The sequence below is a fragment of the Elgaria multicarinata genome, chromosome 9 (genome assembly GCF_023053635.1).
Source record: "Elgaria multicarinata webbii isolate HBS135686 ecotype San Diego chromosome 9, rElgMul1.1.pri, whole genome shotgun sequence".
NCBI classification, from domain to species: domain Eukaryota; kingdom Metazoa; phylum Chordata; class Lepidosauria; order Squamata; family Anguidae; genus Elgaria; species Elgaria multicarinata.
The window spans coordinates 64,136,107-64,160,235 of NC_086179.1; the positions used below are offsets into that span (position 1 = coordinate 64,136,107).

Genomic DNA, 24,129 nt, shown 5'->3' on the forward strand with positions numbered 1-24,129 from the left:
CAATTAATTTATGATTATATAATATAGGAACAATATATATAGGCATAAATATATAATATAGTCTGATATTACCATAATATTGCAAAACTGCAGTAAACAGATGTTACATATTAGTACAGGGTCTGGTGTAGCAAGTGTGGACAACGATATAACAGAGCTGTTAGTTTCTGTTTCATATTTATGGGGCCTGTAGATTTGGGGAAATTATGTTGTAGACTTACAAGGTGGACTGATTTAATGATGGCAGCCCTAATTTAAAATGTCAAAAATCATTCTTCGTGCTGTTTCAGAGGACAATGTCTTAGGAAAGAATGTATTTCGATATCTATTTATTTAATCTATATCCCGCCTTGTCTCCAAAAATGGCATTCAAAGTGGCTAACAATAATAAAATACAGATGAAAAACAAAATCTGGATTAAAATGTAACATAAAAATAAATTCTCTAAACACAAATAAAAGCACAGCAATAAAAGAAATACACTGCATGATTAGAGAGGTCACCTGATCGTTATACCAGCTTCTGGGCTGTTTTGCAAGTATGTTTGCTGGCTGTCATTATTAGCCCATTTTTAATGTACCTGCATTTCCTGCAGTTGTGCATCTAGTGCATAGTATTTTAAGGAAATTTACCACAAAGTAAATTCTATCAAAATCCTGTTCTCTATTTAGACCTTTGTTGATATGTAGCATGAACACTATTTTTAATATTGCTTTAGGGTTTTTATTTTATTGGGGGGGGGGGAATCCTCTGATTCTTCTAAGTTGTTTACTTGCCTGTATGTTTTTGTTGCATTCCTTGTTTTGAGGTTGTTGTCAAGTTCTTCAACTAATCTCCTCATATTAGCCAGCTGTATTAATGAGATAATAAACCAGGCTTGTTGTTAATGAATTGATTCATTCAACTGCTGAATTTAATTAGAAAGACACTTAACATTCCAGCAGATGTTCTTATTTTGTTTTGGTACACTTGTATTTCCACACAATGAACTGACAAACACATCAATATCCATATTTATATGCTACATTCTTAAAGTCTTATTGTCTCATAAATTTTATGATACTAACACAAAGCCTATAAATTAATTATGTTTGACCAATGGGGAAGTTTCATTTAATACCGACTCTGGATTTTGAATGGTTCCTCATGCCTTATGTAGACTAAAGCTAGTACACAAGAGGTCCCTGACTTGATCTAAGTAATTACTACTAAACCTTAACCAATGCACTTCACAAATGCAACATCAGCACTTTTGTGCTTCCAAATTGTTTTCAGTGTTTGTAGGAACCAGTGAAACAAGCACAAATGATGTGTACTTCCAAGTCTTTTCTGGAGTCGGGGAGCTGTGTGGACTCACTATGTAAGGATAGAACAAGCATTTTCCCCTTGGGATCCAGAAGCAAGTTGTTGTTCTCCTTTCTTGGAATGTCTGAAATGAAACATAGGAAACTGCCTTACATCGAGTCAGATCATTGGTCCGTCTAGTTCAGTGTTGTCTCAAGTGATTGGCAGTGGCTTCCCAGCATTTCAAACAGGGTTAAGAATATAAGAAGAACTGTGCTGGATCTGATCACAGGCCTATCTAGTCCCGCATTCTCTTTTCACAGTGGCCGAACAAGTGCATATGGGAAGCCCACAAACAGGACATTTGTATAATATCCACCTCCTGCTCTTACTCCATAGCAACTGGTATACAGAGGCATACTGACTCTGATACTGGAAGTAATATACATCTGTCATGACTATTAGCCATTGATAGCTTTATCCCCTGTGAATTTGTTTAACCCCCTTTTAAAGCCATCCATAATGGTGGCCATCACTCCTCCTTGTGGTAGCAAATTGCATAGTTTGTCAATGTCCTGTGTAAAGAAGTACTCCCTTTTATCTGTCCTGAATCTTGTACCGTTCAGCTTCATTGGTATCCCCACCCCCACCCTGCTGGCAGTTCTAGTATTACGAGAGAAGGAGGGGAAACATCTCTCCATCCACTTTCTCCTCACTATGCCTAATTGTGTGTTCCCTTTAGTCATCTGTTTTCTCAGCTAAAAAGCCACAAACATTGAAACCTGTCCTCATAGGGCAGGTGCTCCAGCTCTTCCATTGTTTGGGTTCCCCTTCTCTGCACTTTTCTTTCCCATTCTTACCTGGAGATGCCTGGGATTAAACCTTACCTTTTGCATTCAAAGCATGTACTCTGCTACTGAGCTATAGTACTTCTACGATGCTCTATAGGATGTTAATACATCTTTAAAAAACTGGTGTTTTGGCACACGTACTCTCTCAAGGGTGGATAGAGCCACTCACTTGTAAGTAGGAGATGATGTTGACAGTCTATGGCCAAATCCTATCCTGAAATTTGTTTACTAATCTTTGGTGGATATCACTGGTATAGCACCTAAGTAGGTGCTTCCTGAAGAGAGAAGCAAAACCTGTCCGTGCATTGCAAGAACTTTGATATTCATTTGACTTACAGCCAAAGATCCAGCATTTAAGCACTTGGTAAGCAGGCCGCCTGTAAGTTCATCTTCTGAAATGATTCTTGCCACTTGTCGGCATGTTGTTGCAGAAGACTGGCTTTTCATGTAGTTGGATGCATACCATAGAAACTCTGTATTTACTGTCCACCTAAGTGAATTAGGAATCCTATATATTTAAGAGAAGTGCCTGGATTGATACCAAGCATACATCCTAACTGGAATTTGCAGCTCCAAACTGGCCAGACATGTTCTCTTCTCTCCACCCCCTCTGCCAGTTGCCGCCAATCACTACAAAAACTGCTGCTGTTTCAGGAAGAAACATTTGGTAGCTTTATTAGTAAATATGTTCCTCTTTGATGTTAGGGCAGCCATCTTGGAATGGCGTTATCACACCATTCTTCTTTTCCTTTATACTCAATACTGTCCACTCCTGTCTGTTTGCTAACCTTCATAAAAGTGTGAAGTTAGCTTTAGACTCTGAAAAAAGCTAATGCTGTTTTTGTAACATATATATGTACATTTGTTTCCTGCAGACCATGGAGGCTATATTTTGGAGCCACTCTCTCTGCCAGAATGTCCAGGTGGCGTTTCTGCTGTAGAAGGCTCTCCATCTGTGCCTTGTCTATTCTGTGAAGAATATTCTCTGGTATCAGAACAAAACCAACTTCTGAAGCACATGATTATAGAGCACAAGCTTGTCATATCAGACGTCAAGCTGGTTGCAGATTTTAGGAGGTATGTTATTCTGCTTGCTTAAAATTAGGTAACACAGCCTAGCACAGAAGATGCCATGTTCTAATATCAAGGACATTGTTTGTGCTGGTATAGACTGGAAACCACCAGGAGGTGGCAACTTTTTATGTTCTGGAGTTGGAGGGGAGCAGTGGACACATCAGTGTCAATACGGGTTTAATTGCATGCTTACATGAGCAGAACTCTGTGCAAGAGGACTTCCACTGACGGGGCGGGACTTCCCCACCATCTCCTCCCCTTGTAGTCCTCTATGCATACAGCATATCTTCTCCGGAGCAGACTTGGAGACTGTGCCAAGGGGTTGCAGAGAGGAGTCAAATCTGCCAATGTTTCCCTCCTGGTGGGATGACACTATTGGATACAACCCATGAATCCCAAAGGCCAATTTCTCTCTAAGAGGAATGATTGCAATGGAGTTAATTCAGTAGACCATGTGCTGCTTCAGACTGTAATAGGCCAATGCCAGGAAATCATGATAATGGGTGAAGAAGTCAAGTCTGCTAGATGTTAATATAAGGAACAAAACTGTGGATATGAGAGCTGGGACCAGAGAACTCAGACGCAAGACTAACATTTTCTGCAGAAGTGAAAATATGTGGAGAGGAATTCCAGATAGCAAACAAACTGCATTGTAGACCACTATACAAAAGCAATCCTAACCCTGGAACTGAAACAGATAGCTCTACCTTTGGGGGGCTAGTTTGAAGAACTGAAGGCTCAGAAGGGAGGCAGGTCAGTCAAAATGACAGGATTTTCTCCCTGAAAGACTTTGCATGAATAACAGTTTCAGCCATAGATATTGGCAATGGTTCTATTCATTTGCCAATTTTTGTTTCTGTCATTCTAGCACTTACATTTCAGTTTCTTCAGATATTCAGGCACATCTGAATATCTTTGTGTCTTTGGGCTGATTCGTACATATGTAGGTCCATCTCTGCATAATGGTGGCAATCCATGCAGTAAAATGTGCAGCTAGCAAGAATAATATGGTGGATCCGCCTCAGGAATGCCATTTTGATTTGACTTCTCAAAGTCTCCATGGTACACTCCAGGTCTTGAGAAGTCCCAGCTGAACATTCTTCCCTTAAAAAGGGTTGTACATTGCTGTCAACAAGTGATGGGTTCTGCATGTGTGAATTTGCCCTTCTGTCACTGTCTTGGCCACAAATGCTAATTGTACACTCTGGAAACTAAAATTCCAGAAGAAGTTGCTGGGGGTTGCTCCAGCCTGTGTCAGATAAACCAGTCCATCCACTCCTCAACAATATGCGATTTCATAAAGTCTACTTGATTTCTCTAATTGACAAGCCTTATTCAAAACATGAAATGCTGTTGCTTAGCAATGTCGTATAGCTGGCATTCCAATTTGTCCATATGTTCTGTGTGTCGCTGTCTTTCACTCTGATAGCTGTAAAGCTGTTTTGCTTCTGGTTGCATGGATCTTGCTTCTGACGGCAAAGATCAAGGTCTTCCCTGTACTCGTTGCTTTCCATGCGGCACTGCTGGGTGCGAGTTGCCTGATAAGCTCCAAAAAGGAATGTATGGGAATCTTTTTGTCACCGTCAACGTGGCTGAAAGTGGAGCCTTATGCAGTTCAACTACATATGCAAGGGTTGAAAGTGGGGGAGCCTTGGGTAAGCGCATGAAAGCCCCACTATCACCGCATGTACAGCTCCTCTTCATGTGTTGAGTACAAAGTCTGCAATGGGATTGTAAGTGCATTCAGCAAGGGAATGGAAAAGCGATACTTTGGAGCAGTAGTCTATAATCAAGTGCTGAACACACATCGAGGGCAAGTGAATTATCCTGTCTATTTCTAGGCTGCCTTTGAAAGATGGAACTCTCTCAAGGCAGCGTACAAGATAAAAATCACACGCAATAGATAAAATAAAAAGTCCATTAAAACATGTTTCAATAAAACCCATAAGAATAGTGGAGCAAACAAAACAAGACCTGAAGAGAAAGAGGAGTTGAAGGAGGAATCTAAGGAGTAGGTAGAAATTGCAGAGGAGATAAGGGCTTGTTTCATGTATTTTTTTAGCTAGTTTCTCTAAAAGCAAAACGTTCTATCCATGGCTCATGCAAGATTGTATTTTTGACATTTTTCACAATGAGCATGGAATAGTCTGTTCAACAGATCTGGTATCCCAACATCATTTGCAAGTTAGCACAAGCAAAGAGCATTCTGGGACTTGAGTGCTTTCAGCCTAGGCATATAGTACTAACTAGCTTCTTTTCGTTTCTTAAAATATATACACACCTGACTATTGGCTCTAGGATTTTCAAATTCTCTAGCAAATTGTGTATCATCCCACAAGGACTGTTCTATTCAGGAGTCCTCTCCATTCCTTCTCTTGCCAAATTGTTGCACTAGTGCACACATATCCAGAAGTTGACCTCTTGGATAGGAATTCCGTATGGTTGTACATTATATTAGGCCACAGACCTAGCTCATACTGAACGTCTTGATATCTGTTTGTTGGAACAACACATTTTACTGTCAGTTGGATAATTAAAACTACTAAGTAAGTCTTGGCATTCACACTGTATACACTTTTTGAAAGTCTTGTGACCATTTATGCACAAAGCATCCACTTATATCTCAACAATTATCAAGTTTTAAAGCAAAATAATAAGATAAAAAGAATCTAGGGCAAATAAAATCCCCCCTAAATAATAGTTAGCTTAATCAGCAGCCTAAGCTTGCCATGTTTAAAATCAAACACTAGTCATTGTGTTTGGTTTTTTCATATAAGCTGAGCATCTGACAATTGCTTGGTAATAGATTTCCAATTTGCAATTTATCTGTGCTAGAGAGATTGTTCTGGCTAAATAGAAATGTTGTTTTTTGTTTTGTTTTTTTGAAAAACAGCCTGCACAAAAGACTAGTGACAATAATGAGCGGCTGAAGTGTCCATGCGCTGCAACAAGAATTGTATATTAAGAGTGTAATGAAATGAACAGCAGCTTGGGAAATGTTTTGTAATGTATCTCCTTACATTTTTGCTGCTTCTTTCTTTCCTTTAAAGATATGCATTGTACTGGAAGAAAAGATTCACAGAGCAACCCATTACAGACTTTTGTTGTGTAATAAGAACAAATTCGGAAGCACCTTTAGGTGAGTGGATTTTGTATTCTAACCTGTGAAGAGCGGATGTACAAGATGGCTTCTGCCATTAGACCCCCAAGTCATTAGCACGCTTTAAGCCTCAACAGGGTATGTTAAACTCATTGGCCCCGTTCAGACAACAAGGTAAACCATGCTGCTTAACCACAAAATGGTTAATGGAATGTACTAAGGTTAATGCATTCCGTTAACCATTTTGTGGTTAAGCAGCATGGTTTAGCATGTTGTCTGAACGAGGCCAGTAGCTGGCCTTACCCACTTCGTCCTGAGTTCCTGAGGTTGCTACCACAAGATGTAATGATGGATGGCTTTACAAGGGGGTTAGACAATTTCATGGAGGAGGAGGTTTTCAATAGCTACTAGTTCTGATGGCCATATCCTACCTCCAGGATCAGAGGCAGTTTTCCTCTGTACACTAGTTGCTGGGGAACATAAGCAGGGTGGTGCTATTGCACTCATGCTTGTGGATTTCCCACAGGCAACTGGTTAGCCACTGTGCGAACCAAATACTAGACTACGTAGAGCTGTGGTCAGTCGTCTTTTGTGGTGGCTCCTATTTCAGTGGCACAGTGAATCTGCTCTTGGTTTCAGCCAGAACTCCAAAGTAGCTATCCAAGGTATTGGATCCATTTTGGGGCTGGGGTTCAGCACTTTGGATAGCTCTTATAGAGTTCTGATTGAAGCTCAGAGCCGATTCACTGCCCAACTGAAATAGGAGGCACCAGCTTCCACTACCTGCGGTCCAGTCCAGCATAGCTCTTCTTAAGTTCCAAATCATGCAGAAAGTTCTATTTGTGTTCAAGGAAACAGAAGTAGAATTGCTTTTCAGACCACGCTATTCAATGTGGCAAGGTCAGGAACAGAGAAACAGGAGCTGGTATACCCACGGACATAGGAGTGGGAGCCCACAGGCAAGCCCCTCTCCCTCCAGTGCCCCTCCTCTTGAATTTATGTGCCCTGTTCAGGCTCAACACTTCTTACTTTTTACTTAGCTATGTCAGATACTGAAGCACTCCATTTGTGGAGTTATGTCCCATGGTTTCTAAAATTTACTTTAAACACATGTTTTGTGTGAAGTTAAGTATATTGTGTTATGTCTTATAAGCATGTGGGTAGGACCTGTTTTTATTTTTTTATTTTCCTGTTTTTAATTTTTGAACCTTTCATCACCATTGTCAGTGCTTTGGGGAAATGGAAGTGGATTATAATGATGCAATTTTGCGGTGGAGGGTGTGTGAAAAACTTGTGGTCCGTGGCATCTCTCATGTGGCCCTGAGTGCCTTCCGGTTCTCTGGACGCTGTGGGTCCATTCTTACTCTTTGACTGCCCCTTGGGGAATTGCGCCTACTTCCACTTTTTGTACGTGAGATGCAGAGAGAAGATATGGGATAGAACAGAAAGAGAGAGAAGTTATGCAATACTGCAAACACGGACACCATTAGAGCCAGTGTAGTGTAGTGGTTAGAGCATTGGAGTGTGACTCGGGAGATCCTGTTTTTAGTCTCCACTGGGTGACTTTGGGCCAGTCACTGACTCTCAGGCTCACCTACCTCACTGGGGTGGTTGTGAAGATAAATGGAGAGAAGGAGGACTATGTAAGCCACCTTGTGTCTTGGCAGAGGGGGAAAAGGCAGAATATAAATGTAATAATAAATAATCATCTGTGGACTCTGCTCTCCCTGTATGCATAGCAGATTAGGATAGGAGGACTGGTTACACCTGTCTTTCTGCATGCTGTGAGATCCAAAGTCAGCATGTGTGTTGATATATTTTTTGTGGGTGGGAGGGTGGGGAAACATTTCCTGTACTGGGAAGTGTGAGGAATTGGTGTTCAGATATGTTAAATATGCAGACTGTGGATGCCTCAGCAAGGAGAGATCTGAGGAGCAATGTGTGCAAGGGATGATCATTCTTGCCCAATAAAATCCCCAAATGGCATACCTGGATGTGTTCTCTTTTCAAGTAGGGAGTTGCTTCTGTCTGCTGAATTGTTGATTTGGCTACGGAATTTCTGAAGCTTCCTCTTAAATTTTAAAGTGCACTTGTTTTAAATGGCTGTAATTATCTCACGTCGCTTCCTCCTCCCTCCATAAATTTAAATTTGGGATGTTTCCAGATGAAGCTTTTATTGTGCAATCACTGTGAATTTATCGCGCACTTCATTGGATTTTACTGGGAGGCTCCAGACAATGACATCTTCCACTTGTAAACGTCCAGTGTGTTTTCCCACCACTTCTTCAGACTTTTTTTTTTCTTTGCACAAAAAAATCTTTTAAGGAAGAGACAGAATAGCTGCCCATTACCTTTTGACTGGTACCACTGAGAGCCATCTGTCTGGAAGCACCCATAAAACCCTAACATAACAGAGGTTTGTAGTATATGTACAAAAGTGACAAGTGTTCCAAAAGTGACATTTGATGTTTAATCTTCTAACAGAGGACCAAGACAATTATTTTCTTTTATGTGATGCTTTGCCTGAAGACCGAACACTAAGGGAGGAGCTCCAACAGCAGAGACTGGTAAGGCTTTATTTTCTGTGAGCAGACTGACATGAAATGAACCACAACAACAACAATTTGAGGATTCTGCTTAATTCACGAATTGCCTCTTTCAGTAATCTTAGAGCCTGATCCTAAACAGTTAATTTAAGAGGCAATCCCACTGTGTCCAGTGGGTTTGCTTCTTTATAAATATGCTGACATTTTCTCAAAGAATCTAAGGCTACAGTTTTACACACATAGGAAGTATATGTTGCAGTCCTCCACAACAATTTAAAAAAAGCGAACACCTGGGGTTAGCAATAGGCTCACTGGTTCAGTTCAGTACAGTTTAATGCTCAGTAGCCAACCAGCCTTTTGCATACGCAGAAACTACAGACAGAAACAAGAAAAAATACAAAATGTCAACATACAGAGAAATCCAGTTAGGCGTAATGATAAGGAAACAAGACATCATTTAGCAAACTGTTAACTGATTTGTACACTAAAATATTTAATTAAAATAGCTCAATGATCTATGTTATCATCTGTCAAAATAAAGAACTTCTTCTTCCCTAAAGCTAGCTTAACAAATTTAATAGTGTGATATGTCACAAAATAATCTGTTCCAGTCAATAAAAATAACTCGGTAGTCTTGGGACGTTGTCTCTCAATCTCTGGTCCCCCTCTGCAAAATTGGAATTGCAGCAATTTACCAACTGAACATCCCCAGAGGCAGTTGATGGTACTTATCAAGAGTGGCTCCCTGGTTGCCGAACAAACATCAGAAGAAGCAAAGCAAATTAGAGACTCCTTGAAGATCAAAGAAGTCCTTCTGCTCTCTTTGTCCTTCTTGAACCAATTCACACATGCACATCACTCTGTGGCTTCCTTTCCCCAGCCAGCTTGTGCCCTCGCACATGCACAATTTTCCTAATTACCCTCATTGCAGCGCAGGTTGTCATTAGTGCTGTGCTGAAAATTTAGATTATTCCATTTTTGGCATTTTGTGAGGTATGGGGGGAAATGAAAGCTCTGGCAAAAGAGACTGGAAGAGGTGAGAATTTCAGAGAATTTTCTCCTTGGGGAGGGTGGGAGGATTTCTGCATACCTTTTTAAGTATAGTAAGTCTTGAGGGGTTTTCTATTGTTTTTTTATAAAAAACACACCAAAAAACACCCCCGGCACTTGCAGGTATCCAGCAGTTCTTCCTGAATGCCTATTGGAGAGAGTAAGGTCACATAGTCAACAGGCATTCATGAAGAGCTGCTGGGCTTCTCTAAGTGCCAGGGGTGTTTTCTAAAAAATAATTTAAGAAATTGGAAGAAGACCCCTAATATCCAACTACACTTTTAAAAGGTATGTGGAAATGCTATCCCCCTCCCCAAGAAGAAAATTCTTGGAAATTCTTCCCCTCCCTGCAAAAGAGGCAGAAAAAACAATGCCTCTTTTGCCGGGAGAGAAAAAGATCCCCAAAATAGGGGCAGGATTCGGCAGGCACTAGTTGCCATGTTGTCCAAACCCCCAATGAGAGGTGCAGTAAGGGTGGCTTCCAAACCACCCTGTAACCCCAACAGCAAGCCATGGGTGGTGTGGGTTGTGTTGGAAGCCTCCTGCAAAACAGGGTAAAATCTCTGGCACATGGAGAAAGAGAGCAGAAAGTGTAGTAGCAACATGATTATGCTTTAATTTGCTATCTGTTCTCCTGTGAAGCTTCTTAAAAGGTTAACAGATAGCAGGGGGCTTAAAAGCAGAGGGTATACTCCTTTTTATTGCTGTGGGCCACAAAACAGCTGGATTTTCCTCTAGTGTAGAATATATTATTACTTATTTCTAAAAGCATTTTCAATCTCAAGTGTTTTACAGTTCTTACCCAATTCATCTCTTCTGTGGTGAAAGGGAACCTAAATACATTCACACCTCCTGTTTCCTCACCCCAGGTCCTCTCCTATTACTTAAGTGTAAAATATGAATGATTTCTTGCTTCAGTTTCTCTTATGGAAAGAATACACCTTGACTCTTTTACTCACTTGCCTTGCCTGAAGCAATGTACAGCCACATACGATGAGTGCTCAGCAGTCAAAAATGCAGCTTTCATTTAAATTGGAGAAAATCCCTAGAAACAGATTCAGAAATACTTCCTTTAAAAAAAGAAGTGCTGTTGGGAATACGTTATAAAATATGCTTCTTTGCATTAAGGTTTAAGCCTATATTGTTCAGTGTTTAAGAATTTCCTTTTCTTCACCTGGATGCACTTACTCCTCAAGGAGCCATAGACAAGCTTATTGACTTACCAAGGGGAAACGGTGCTGTATTCTGCAGACTGGGTCCATATATGACATGGATTCAGTTTCTTCAGCTACGTTTAGGGGCTCGTTTTTTTGGGGAAATTGATTTTCTCCAGGGTTGCTTTCAGGCGAGGCTTTGATCATGCAGTATCCCTACCTACCTCGTTCACAGAATGTTACAGGGGATCCAGAAGTCAACACTTCCAGTTGTAACCTTTCCATATTTGCCCACTTCTTCCTTCCTCCTTTTTCTTCTTACTGCACAAGATCTATTCAGGAGGTAAAGATAGAGAAGCTGCACGTTGCCTTTTGTTGGGTAGTGCTAGGAGCCCTCTGTCCGGGAGCGCCCCAGTTCACATTTGAACTGTAATGAGTTCAGCCAGTCTTCGAGGCTTTCTGTTTTGCCAATTATTCTTGCTTCGTGCTGCGGGAATACTTGAAATTAATAATAGGAGAGAAAGTCGTGTTTTCAAATGAATCAAGTGCCAGTTTTCATCGATGCTTGTTACCTGGTAATGAGAGATAATAGAAAATTGTTAGGATTAATTTCCTAATGGGCTATTTATTTTTAAAACATGAATGCGATTGCATATCTTGTTTTTCTTCCCATTGAACAGAGAGAGATTCTGGAGCAACAGCAGCAAGAAAGATACAATGCAGACTTTCATGGGGGATGCATGTTCTGCGATAAGGAATTTACTGGTAACAGGTTAGTATCGAAGATTTGACTGTGTGTTTCTATCCTCATGGGGAGCATGTTGCAGCTTGGGCTAGTGTTGGCTTAGCTAAAGCAGCATTTTATACCTGGTAAATTATTGGAATCTAGACAAATTTCCCAACATAAGGAAAGCTCTGCTAAGTGAAACCATCGTGCCCAGTCTCCCTCCAACCTGTTGCCCTCCAGAAATGTTGACTGTCTACTGGCTGGGGGTGATGGGTGTTATAGTCCAACATATCTGGAGGGTGCCCAGATGGGGAAGGCTAATCTCCTTGCCAGGCGTAGGCAACTATGGGTGGGTCCATGGGCTATTTTCACCCTCCAGACTCGCCCGTGGGCTACAGTCTAGCTGGCATGGAATTCCCCTTGTAGCTACGGCAACAAACATTCATGGTTTGCTGCTGAAATTCGGCAGCAAACTGATACCAAGTGGAAATTTTTACCATTCTGGAAATCAGGTCAAATTTAGCTTATGAACTAATTAAATTTAACCTGTTTACTGCTCCGTAGCACTAAATGGATATGTGTGTTTTTGGTGTCACAAATTTTGACAGTGAGGGGGGGTGTGCTGCTGTGGGGGTGTGGCAACGTCATGTGTTTCCCACTGCTGCTCTAGTTCATCCTCCTGTTTCTTACTGTAGTCAGTCCAGTGCTTCCCGGAGGCCCATAAGCAAGGAATAAAGGCAATATTCTTTGTTTGCCCCACCTTCCCAGCAGCTGACTAAGGGTAAAGCATACTGCCTCTGATTATGGAGGCTCCATTTCACCTCCATGGCTAACAGTAGTTGATCGGTCCGTTGTCCATGACTTTGACTAATTCCCCTTTTAAAAGCCATCAAAGCCAGTGACCATCCCCAAATCTTGTGGCAGCGGATTTCATCTTTTATTTATTCTTTTATTTATTTAAGGATTTTTATGCCGCCATTCAGCCAAAAAAGGCTCTCACGGCGGCTTACAAAAGTATTTCTTGACAGTCTCTGCCCACAGGCTTACAATCTAAAAGACATGACACAAAAGGAAAGGGGATTTGGAGGGAGGAGGAGGGGGGGGGAAAGGAAAGCAAATTCAGGCACTACAATCTTAGTTGCAAAGTTCAGCAGTTACAGTTAACAGCAGGAGGGAGGGGGCTCTCAGCTGGAGCTGGACCCAGGCACGGTGGAGAGGTGCCTGGCTGCTGCTTCCTCCCTCACTGGTGGCCTCTGCAGTGACAGTTGGTAGCAGGAGGGAGGGGGCTCTCAGCTGGAGCTGGACCCAGGCACGGTGGAGAGGTGCCTGGCTGCTGCTTCCTCCCTCACTATTTCAGGATGTGTTACATGAAGAAGTATTTTCTTTTGTCTGCCGTGAATCTACTGCCAATCAATTCCACTGGATAACCCCAAATTCCTCTACTATAAAGAAGGCAGTGAAACTTTTTTCTCTTTCCACACCATGTATCATTTCAATAAATTTCTACTACGTCGTTGAATTCTATACCCTGCAGCAGCCTGGCATGGCACTCATATACCTGGCATGTGACACTAGCAGCTCTTGTTGCCATAGCAGTGCAGGCCGGTACGGCTTTGCTATGAGCAAAACTCATGAGTTGGCTCGTGATGCCAACACAATACCAGAGGTCATGATGTACTAATAGTGCATCGCTGCCTACGTTAGCTGTGTTTTTGCTCCCCATCACGAACATTAGTCTGCACAGTGCTCATGCAACCAGATCATAAGTGTCCTTTATTTATTTTATTTATAGCTTTGAAAACTTTTGAGGAGCTTGAAAACCTCAGATGAGACTGTGAACTGTAAAAGGAGAGGAAGCTTTATTGAAGCTTCATACAGTCTGCCATGAAGGCATTGTTACAGCAGTTTGTTGGTTTTACTTCTGAAAAATGGGAGCGTTACATCACTTAAATTGTACAATTTTGCATCAGATTTAGCCAGCAACTTGGGAGTTCATGATGGCATCTGTGGTCCCTCCCTAACTTTGTCTTGTCAAAAACTGAGAGAGAGGGAGAGAGAGAAGCTGGGGGAGGGCATGGTCTAACTAAGTGGGGATTTGAGTTCAGGTCTTGACTATTTGAGTCCAAAGAAAGACACATTGTTTAAAGGTCACCTTCCAGTTCCTGAGATCTTCTGGAAAGGCCCTTCTTTTGAGAGGCGCTTTTGGAGGCAACGCAAGAGAAGGCCTTTTCAGAGGTTGCTCCCAGCCTGTGGAACTCCCTCCCAAGGATGGCTAGGTTCACTCTTTCCCGACTGTCCTTCTGCTGGTGGGCAAAGACCACTTTATTCAAGAAGGCTGTTAAGTAGGATGGCTACTGTTTTTAATAGTATCTTTTCTGTAATTGTTGCATTTTATTGTATTTCAGTGGATTGTTTTAATCAGTTTCAATTGGTTCTGAAAGCTGCCTTGAGTGCCATTTTTGATAGAAAGGTGGGGTACAAATAAACAAATGCTATATCTTGGGGGTCAGCAACATGGTGCCCATGGGCACCAATACACCTAAGCCCACCAATGCTGCAGCGCTCTTTGCTGTCTCTACAATACCAGACTAGAGATGGCCATTGTGGGGGGAATCCTTCCCTTTTTAGGCTCGCTGGATTTCCCTAGAGCCCTCAGCTTAGTTTGCATTTGTGAGCCTAATCCCTGCACAAATCATGGGTACAACTTGCATAAATTAAGCATATTATGTCTGTGATTTGCGCGAATTATGTAACTCCAGCCGCAATTTATGTAAATGTCAGGGGGGCGAGCACCTGAGAAGAATTCCTGGATTTTGAAGAAAACCCGGCAGCTTGGTTCACATATGTAAACAAAGCTGAGGGCTCTGGGAAAATCAGTATCGGATTATTACAATTTCTGTGCACCAAGGACAAGCAAGACCTAGGTTGCAAACTGAGACTCCAACTCTCAAATGCAAGAGCAAGATGCATTTCTGCCTCTAGGGGGTACTGCCATTGAAGCAGAAACTGATAGTGATAGCTATAGCTCAGAAAATGGGGCTGATTAAATTTCATGCATATTCACTGAATCTTGGTCCCCCCCTTTTTTCCCCTCAGTTCTTTTTATGGGAATGGGAGCTTTATGTCTGCTTGCCCCTGTGGAGGACTAATGGAAACATCAATAATTTTCTTTGTTACTAATTTTGATGGCTTGGTCTGTTGTTTTTAAATTGTTATTTTGCCTGCTCCTCATAAACTGGCAGAACCAAAGAGGTTCCTTACAGTTCAGATGTTCCTTACAGTTCAGGAGCTTGTAGCTCCATTCGTCACACAAAAAAGTAAAAATTAAAAAAAGTAAATTCAATACACAATAATTACTTGAATATACTGTACTTTTAATATACCAAATGTGGTAATTTTATACCAAACCTTGTACATAGTTATATTTTAAGTTCCTAAAGTAACAAAGTGACTTTCAGTCTGTAAAAAGTGCTAATATTACATTTTTATCCATTTTTTTAAAAAAAAATGTTTTAAAAAACCAGTGTTTTCCCCCCTATGGCTTCAAAATTTTCAGAAATTTTACACCCCTATACTGCAGCACATCTCACTCCCTACTTCCCTCTTTTCTTTCAATACCTGAGGCTTAGCAGGATTGAACAAGTGATAGCGTGGGGAGAGAGAGAGAAGCTGCTGTGTCAGGCCCTGTCTGTAAGCTGGAGGAGGCAGTAAGTGGAAGGAAAGAGGCTGGGCAACTGCTAGAGAATGAAGAAAGATTTCTGGAATGGCTACTTCACCCTGATCAGAACAGTAATAATTGCTGTGGCTCTCACAGCCAACAAGCAGTTAAAGGGCCAGAGCCCTTCTTGGTTGTCATTGCTCCAGCCCCTTAATCATTTTAGTTGCTCTTTTCTGCACTTTTTCCAGCTGTATAATATCTTTTTTTAGGTGTGGTGACCAGAACTGTACACAGTATTCTAAGTGTGGTCGCACGATAGATTTGTATAAGGGCAGGATGATACTGGCCGTTTTATTCTCAGTTCCTTTTCTTATAATGCCTAACATGGAGTTTGCCTTCTTTACAGCAGCCACAGACTGGGTGGACATTTTCATCGAGCTGTCCACCACAATCCCAAGATCTCTTTCTTGTCTGGTCATTGCCAGATCAGATCTCATTAGATTATACTTGAAGTTGTTTTGTTTTTTACCCCAACATGCATCACCTTACACTTGGTTACGTTGAACTGCATCTGCCATTTGGACACCCACTCTCCCAGCTTGGAGAGATCCCTTTGGAGCTCTTCACAATTCCTTTGTGTTTTAACAACCTTAAATAATTTGGTGTCATCAGCAAATTTGGCCACTTCACTGCTCCTAATTCCAGATCATTTATGAGTAAGTTGAAAAGAATTGGTCCCAATATCGATCCCTGTGGGACCCCATTATTTACTTCCCTCCATCGGGAGAATTGACCATTTATTCCTACTCTCTGTTTTCTGTTCTTTAACCAGTTACTAATCCATAAGAGGACCTTTCCTCCTATTCCATGTCTACTAAGTTTATTCAGGAGTCTTTGGTGGGGGACTTTATTAAAAGCCGTTTGGAAATCCAAAGTCATGATACGCTACTGTCCGATGGCAATAAGTCTGGAATGTACCCTTTCTACTTCAGTTTCACAAAACCTCCTTTCGCTGCTAGAAAAATAATCATTGCTGTTAACTTGTTTGGTACTAGGTTTATAAAGCTTGAAATCCAGATTTTCTGCAGTTGAGTGCAAATAATTTCTGGTAGCAAAAGAAGCAGTGCAGTGACTTAGTTGTGATTTAATATTGTACTTCAAATGGGATTTGTACATACCTGGGTATTAAGACCAGCTTTAGGCCCATGCTTCAGGCATTCTTCCTATATTTGAAGTTGCCCTAAAACTACACTGCACGAAGTATCTAATGCTGTACTTGAATTTTTCTTTTGTAGATCAGTCCTTCTCAATCACATGGCCAATGAGCACGCGTTCAATATTGGGCTGCCAGATAACATTGTAAATTGTAAGGAGTTCTTGGATCTTCTACAGAAGAAACTTGACAGGTACATAAGCATCCTAGGTTACTGCCTTTGGGCTATTTTGCCATCAATTTTAAAAAATAAGTTTATATTGCTCCAAGCCAACCCTTCTAGCAACTCAATAGAGAGGATCCTTTTTGTCCCAGTGGAATAACTGGAGGAGAGAGGAAAATAACTTGAGGAATTGGAGCTGGAAAGGACTGAAGGTGGGTGAGCTGAACTCTTGATGAAAAGTTGAGATGAGACAGTGAAGGATACAACAAGGGCCTTCTTCCAATTGCAGCATTCGTTAGTATCTAGGTTTGGCTTGGCTGCTTTTGCAGCATTAGAGTCTCTGTCATTATTAGAAGCACTTTTTGAGACTGGTCAGGCAAGGCAACCCACAAGCCATGTCTATGAATACCTGTTGTCGGTGAATAAATATGATGTATAGGGATTTTAGCAGGAGTGGAATAGGGAATTGGATTGTCCCATTTTGCCTATTCAGTTGATTGCTGCTTTGGCATCTGTGAATCTTAGGCTGCATCTTATTCAGTAAAAGCATTTGCTGTGTGTTGACTGGACAGCACAATGTCTCTTTAAGAAGTTACCTAATTTGGCTTATTGCTGGTGGTGCAATACAGCTAATGCTTCTTTTAAACATATGTTTTGGCAAGGTCCAGTGGTTCCTTCTTTTTGGGAGGAGGTTATTATACAGATAATTTCTGTACTAGGAAATGTTAATTGCCCCAGGAAAATGACGGTGTATGGATACAATTTTGGACTATTCATGTTTGCTTGTTCCTTGTAGAATACAAATTCTTCTTCCATTATTGTCATAATGTGGGAAGTTGTAGTCCAACTAAGTTGGGAAGTAGTAGTCCAGCTGAATTGAATACATTGATATGGGTGCATACAAATCCATGTATGTATACTAAAAAAAATGGGGGGAGGGGGAATAAACTACCACAAAACAGACATAAGGGGATTCCTCTTCCCGCCTCCTCCCAAAGGCCCTGGGAGCTCAAACCCAAGGGCTAGAGGCCTGGGGATTGGGATGGCCTTGCAGTGTGGAGCAGGGAGAAGCCTTCTGATTGGCAGCCTCTGTGGGCCGGATTAGGCCTGTGCTCCCCCTGCTTCTAAATTGTGTATATGTTTCCCTTCTCTTCTTCCCCTCACCCCTTGTTACTACTTTGCTGTTTACCAGGGTTGGGCAACTTGCAGCCCTCAAGTTGTTTTGGCCTGCAACTTCTGTCAGCCTTAGCCATCATGGCCAGTTGTGAGGGATGATGGGAGTTGTAGGCCAAAACATCTGGAGGGCACCAGGTTGCCTATCCCTGCTGTATATTCTATATGTGAGGTCAAACTATAAGGCATATCTCTAGGCTTTGGTTCTAGACAGATTTATCTATTCTGAAACTGTGTATTCAGTGCTTACTGGTTTTCCCACGCCTCTTAGGTTATGTGGAGGCTAGAATGCAAAAGGCATTCTAGCCTCCACATTATTTTGGAAGGCTGTGATATCATTATCCTCACAGAAACCATCTCCTCTTTGAGCCCAGGTCCAATAGCTTTCATACCTAGGATTGGTGAGAGAAATTGGGTTTCAGATTGCAAAGGATCTTATTGATCATGGAAATATTTCAGAAATGCTGTTCCTAACAATTAGTCAGAGTGAAAAGGCTGCTGCCGGAAGGTAGTGTCTTTTGTATCCTAAAATCTTCCCTGTTCTTGTTCAATTAAAACCGCTTGTGGTTATTTGGCAACTGCTCGAGATATTATGAATGACATTACGCAATAGTAGGCTACCCCTTCTTGTTTTTCTAAGTTGGGAAATGTATGAGAGTCTTGCTATGTCCCCATCAGCCTGTTTTCATGTTTTTTATCATTTTTCAGAAAGAAACCAAAAAGGGAAGGAAGTTGGGTGGATGTCAGCTGCCAACTTCTACCCTGCTCTTTGCATTTGTTAAAAGAACTGGAATTTGAAATGAAACCAGTTATAAGAAGCAGTTCAGTTATCTAAGAACTGCTTCCATGGAGAATGAATTATCTGAGTGGATAGATACTTCAGTGTTACAAAGCAACTGTGGTGGATTCCACTGGAGGAAAAGGGGTTTTGAGAAGATTCTAAAGGGAACCTGGGAATTGAATAAGTAAGATAGATGGTATTTGTGCTGCAGGCTAGTTATTTATATAGGTGAATGAATAGTAAATTTAGATCTTGGAGCTAGTGTCTAAATGCAATCCCTGGACACTTTGGCCATCTGAAGGGAGAAAATATGAGTGCAAGCACATGTGTGTGTGCTTGTTGGAGAAAGAGCAGTCCTTTTTCTTACCAATTGAATATGCGAACATGCTCGTGATAAACGACAAATCCAGTTCCGTTACATTTATCTCTGAACCTTTCAGTGCTTCAAACATTCCTTGTCCCTCATGCTCAGGAAATAGAAACAGATTTATGGGGAAGGAGTCTTCAATTGACGCTATATTAATGTCAAGCACAATCACTGCCAAACCTGATGAATTACTGAGGTTCTTGATGCTCTTCTGTACTGTAACGCAACATTTTTTGCAATAGTCTTTACCTCAGCTGTCCCCAACCTGATGCCCTCCAGATGTTTGTAACTGAAAAAGCCATTGGCTCCAGCTAATAGTCAGGAACCCATCAGCCAATTGTCAGGAATGTTGGATGTCCAAAACAGCTGCAGAGCACCAGATTGGGGGAAGCTGCTTTACATATTGAGTCCGTCCAGTTTTTCAGCCTTGAAAGTCATTCCTATGCAATACTGAACATTGCCAGTAGCTAACAAGCTCAGTATTTTTGCTTGTTGAGCTGTAGTGATTTTATGCTTGGATATAATTTTTTAGACAAAAACTTACTTCAATTTCTTGTGACTTTTAAAGTATTACTTGATTCCTTGGCTCCCTGTGTTAGGCTTATATAAAGTCTTCTAGTAGAATGCATTTATTACAATATCTAATATTGTTTAAGGATACAATACAGGAAAGTGCTTAAATATTGGTTTACAGATATGTAAAAAAGTTAATTAATTCCAATAAATCAGTAATCCCATAAATTCCACAAGACCAGACCACTAATTTTAAAAAATGATCTGATTTTATATATTTACGGACATCGGTTCACTCTCTTTGTTTCTTGATGAATATATACACCACATGTTTCATTCTTTCTTTTTTTCTTTCTTTTAAATTGAATTCCCTAGTGATCTTACATGCTTAATATTGCCAGATATCTCATCATGCCTTGTCCATTAAAGCAAACTTCTTCTGCTAAAGTTGTGGGAAATAACAGGCTGGTTACTTGCATTATTGCCCTCATAGCTTGTTGTTTTTGTTGTTTTTATCTTAGTTTGCTGTGCCTGTATTGTGAAAAAACATTTCGAGATAAGAACACACTCAAGGATCACATGAGAAAGAAGCAGCATCGTAGAATCAATGCCAAAAACAGAGAATATGACAGATTTTATATTATTAATTACCTGGTAAGATGTATGTATGTATTGATATTTCACCTTTCCAGACAGCAAGCCCCCTCTAGTTAGCTTACAAATTTAACACACAATTACAAAATTAAAACACTAGATTTAAAACAAAATATTCAAGTGATACGTTTATCCAAGCCAACCCTTATGACAATGTGAAACCGTCTTCACTAACCTGTATTAATTTCCCCGTTGATATTAAATGCATTCCACTAAATGCAGGCTGACATAATTGAAATGACAGGTGTGTAACTTCTAATTGTTCATTATTACACATCCTGAAGCATTGACAGGTCATGAACCATTACTTAAAAAACATGCACAATTTTTCCAATAAGACAAAAATGGAATACTATTGCCTCATAATTGCGTTTTTATTGGGAAATAAATATTGTAAAACACTCCGTTACGGTAATAAATTCTCTGGCATTGCTAGTGTTCTAGAATTTTTCTTAATGTAGTTGTTGCTTGTGAATTAGGAGCTGTGTTGTTATTCTGAAGATGTTGTGTGGGTCATAGTTTTGCTGATCTACCTTGTATTAAGACTCTCTGACCTGGTTCAGACATAACAGGTAAGTATGGGTTGCTTAACCCATAGTTCAGTGGTTACCATGCATTAGTGAGTGTACCATGCACTCATCACTTATGCTTTCCTAAACAACCCAGGAACACCCAAGGTTGTTGTTAGGTCTGAACCAGAAACTTTGGGTTGATTAGGGGTTAAGCAACCCAGAATTAACCCAACAACAAACATGGGTTAGCTTGGGTTATCTAAGTCCTAAACAACAGAGTTCCCAAAATTGGACATAACATTAGGAAAGCAGAAGCAGGCAAGTAAGTGGGAACCAGCAATCTTGCTCATTCCCACATGCTCACAAAGAACCCATGGTTGATCATGCAAACCATGTCTCTGAGAGCCCAATATTGCTTAGGTGTGTGATCAACCTGCCAAGGCACAGGTGGGAGGCTGTAATAAAAACCAGAACCTACCTACACACATGCCACGCTTGCCTCACCATGTATACGTCCTGGTTCTCATTACAGTTTATGACTGGGGTGGGTGGGTGCATAGGTCTTGGGGTCACTCCTGTGTTCCATTGCATGGATATTCCTATCTGCTCTGGATGCCTGGGTGAACTGATCCCAGTGGTAAAGGCTGTTCCTTCCTCTACAACTGCTGGTTGTCCTGCTGATTGTGGATGATGAAGTTGTGGTGCCAGTGTGGTGTAGTGCCTAAAGTGTTGGACTGGGAGTCAGGAGATCCTGGGTTCTAGTCCACACTTGGCCATGGAAACCCACTGGGTGATTTCGGGCCAGTCACAGACTCTCAGCCCAACCTACCTCACAGGATTGTTGCTGTGAGGATAAAATGGAAAGGAGGCGGATTATGTACACCGCCTTGGGTTCCTTGAAGGAAAAAAGGCAGGATATAAATGCAAGGCTGCTCTACTGGAAGGTAGGAGGCAAGCCATTGGACAATTCAATAGTTTGATTATCCAACAATGGAGCTATTTGGCAACTTTCCCACATGTTTAAATGCATCTGGAAATAACTAAAAAGCTGGAATAGCTTTTTTAAAAAAGCAGAAGCTTTTCCGATTTTAAACTTGTGGATCACTTGATTTCACAATAGTGGATAGGGAGGAGAGCTTTCCCCCCTCCCTCCCCCCCCCCCCCAGTTGTTAACTTTTCATTAAAAACTAGCAGCTAATTTGTTAGAAGCAACGGTTTCCATAGGAGACTACCTGGTACTCTTGAGGGGACTGTAAGGCGAGAGGGTTGTTAACTGCCTGGCATTATCTCACTATCCTGGCAATGTTAATGAATCTGGCCGCTCTTGGAGAGTTTACCCTAGAGACTAACATCTCTCTGAATTAATTACAGGATTTTAATTCCCTAATCTATAATGACATTTTGTTACGGGCTATTCTAGCAATTTATGCCAGTGCTCCATTTACCTGACACATTGTAGCAGCTTTGAAACCTCCGATTAATGAATGGGGCTGCTCTCCTTTTCTTTTCTTTTTATTTGTCATAACCCAACCTTCTTCAACCTGGTGCCCTCCAGATTTTTTGACAGGTTCCATCATCCAAAGCCAGTCTTCCTGGACTGTTAGCGTTCCTAGATACATCAATGCTAACTGGAACCTCTTGACACATAGGTATCAGTAACAACCTTTACAAAATGTAGTAAATTTGCAAAGTAAAGCATATTGTTCGAGATTGCATAATAAAACAGAGCAAAAGTCTGAGCTCTGGGGCAGTATCCTATATATTATGCATCCTTGATGAAGGCATTCATCTCCTTGCATGGCTATTAGTACAATGCATAATCGGTTTTACAAAGGGAAGTGAATTAACTTTTGCTTTTCTGCTGCTTTGTAAATATTTTATACGTGGAAGACATAGTATAACCTTACCTTGAATATTTACATTGGATATCAAAGACTAATTTAAGACTTAGAACTTAGGCTGTTTCTAAAGTAAAGTGGGTTTGTGTTACCTCAAGATGTTTTCTTTTCTCTTCAGGAATTTGGAAAGTCCTGGGAAGAGGTTCAGTCAGAAGATGACCGAGAATTGTTAAACAGCCAGGAAGAGTAATTTAAGTTTTTGTTTTATATTTTAGGGCTAGGGAAGTGGCAAATGTACCCTAGAGGCTTGATACATGATATTGGAAGCCATGACGTTCAGGAACGAAATAGTCATGACAGAGGAGATTCATGAATTGGATTGCCAGTGTTTTAAAACTATTAGAAGCAGCCATGGCACTTAATTTTCACAACTTCATTGCTCTATTGCGCTTTAGCTGGCCCCAGAGAAGATTCCAGAAGAATGCATAGAGGGGAAGGTACCAGAAGAGTCCCAGTATCTCATGTCTAATTACCAGAGTTCTTGCAGTAGTGAATGAGCGAGTGTGTTTTCCTCCTGCTTCTATGTACTTTCTAGGGCAGCCTTTTCAACCTGGTGCCCTCCAAATTTGTTAGGAACATAGGAAGCTGCCTTATACTGAATCAGACCATTGGTCCATCAAGCCCAGGATTGTTGACACTGACTGGCAACGGCTTTCCAGGGTTTCAGGCAGTATTTCCTGTGCTCCCTGAAGGTATTGGGGATTGAACCTGGGACCTTCGGCATGCATAGCATGTGTGCTACTACTGAGCTGCAGCCTCTCTCCTGTGTTGGACTACCGTTCCCATCATCCAAAGTCAGAATGGGCAATGGCTGCCAGGTTAGGGAAGGATGCCTTAGGGCCAGGAAGAAAAATATAGGGTCAGTTTATTTATTTATTTATTATATTTTTATACCGCCCAATAGCCAAAGCTCTCTGGGCAGTTCACAAAAACTAAAACCATAATAAAACAACCAACAGGTTAAAAGCACAAATACAAAATACAGTATAAAAAGCACAACCAGGATAAAACCACGTAGCAAAATTGATATAAGATTAAAATACAGAGTTAAAACAGTAAAATTTAAATTTAAGTTAAAATTAAGTGTTAAAATACTGAGAGAATAAAAAGGTCTTCAGCTGGCGACGAAAGGAGTACAGTGTAGGCGCCAGCCGGACCTCTCTGGGGAGCTCATTCCACAACCGGGGTGCCACAGTGGAGAAAGCCCTCCTCCTAGTAGCCACCTGCCTCACTTCCTTTGGCAGGGGCTCACGGATGATCTTAAGGTCCGGGCAGGTACATATGGGAGGAGGCGTTCCTTCAAATAACCTGGCCCCAAATTGTTTAGGGCTTTAAATGTCAATACCAGCACTTTGAATCGGGCCCAGACCTGGACTGGCAGCCAATGAAGTTGTAAAAGGACTGGCATAAT

General features: G+C 41.2%; 1 protein-coding gene across 1 annotated transcript in view; it reads left to right on the forward strand.

Annotated features, from left to right (window-relative positions):
* The window catches only part of ZNF277 (zinc finger protein 277), a 39,076-nt gene that overhangs the window by 10,883 nt on the left and 4,064 nt on the right, over nt 1-24,129 (forward strand). Inside the window, exons 2-8 of the mRNA XM_063134024.1 lie at nt 3,011-3,212; nt 6,260-6,348; nt 8,794-8,876; nt 11,740-11,831; nt 16,740-16,850; nt 20,176-20,308; nt 22,837-22,904. Coding sequence (XP_062990094.1) covers nt 3,011-3,212; nt 6,260-6,348; nt 8,794-8,876; nt 11,740-11,831; nt 16,740-16,850; nt 20,176-20,308; nt 22,837-22,904 — 778 coding nt within the window. The remainder of the gene's footprint in view (nt 1-3,010; nt 3,213-6,259; nt 6,349-8,793; nt 8,877-11,739; nt 11,832-16,739; nt 16,851-20,175; nt 20,309-22,836; nt 22,905-24,129) is intronic.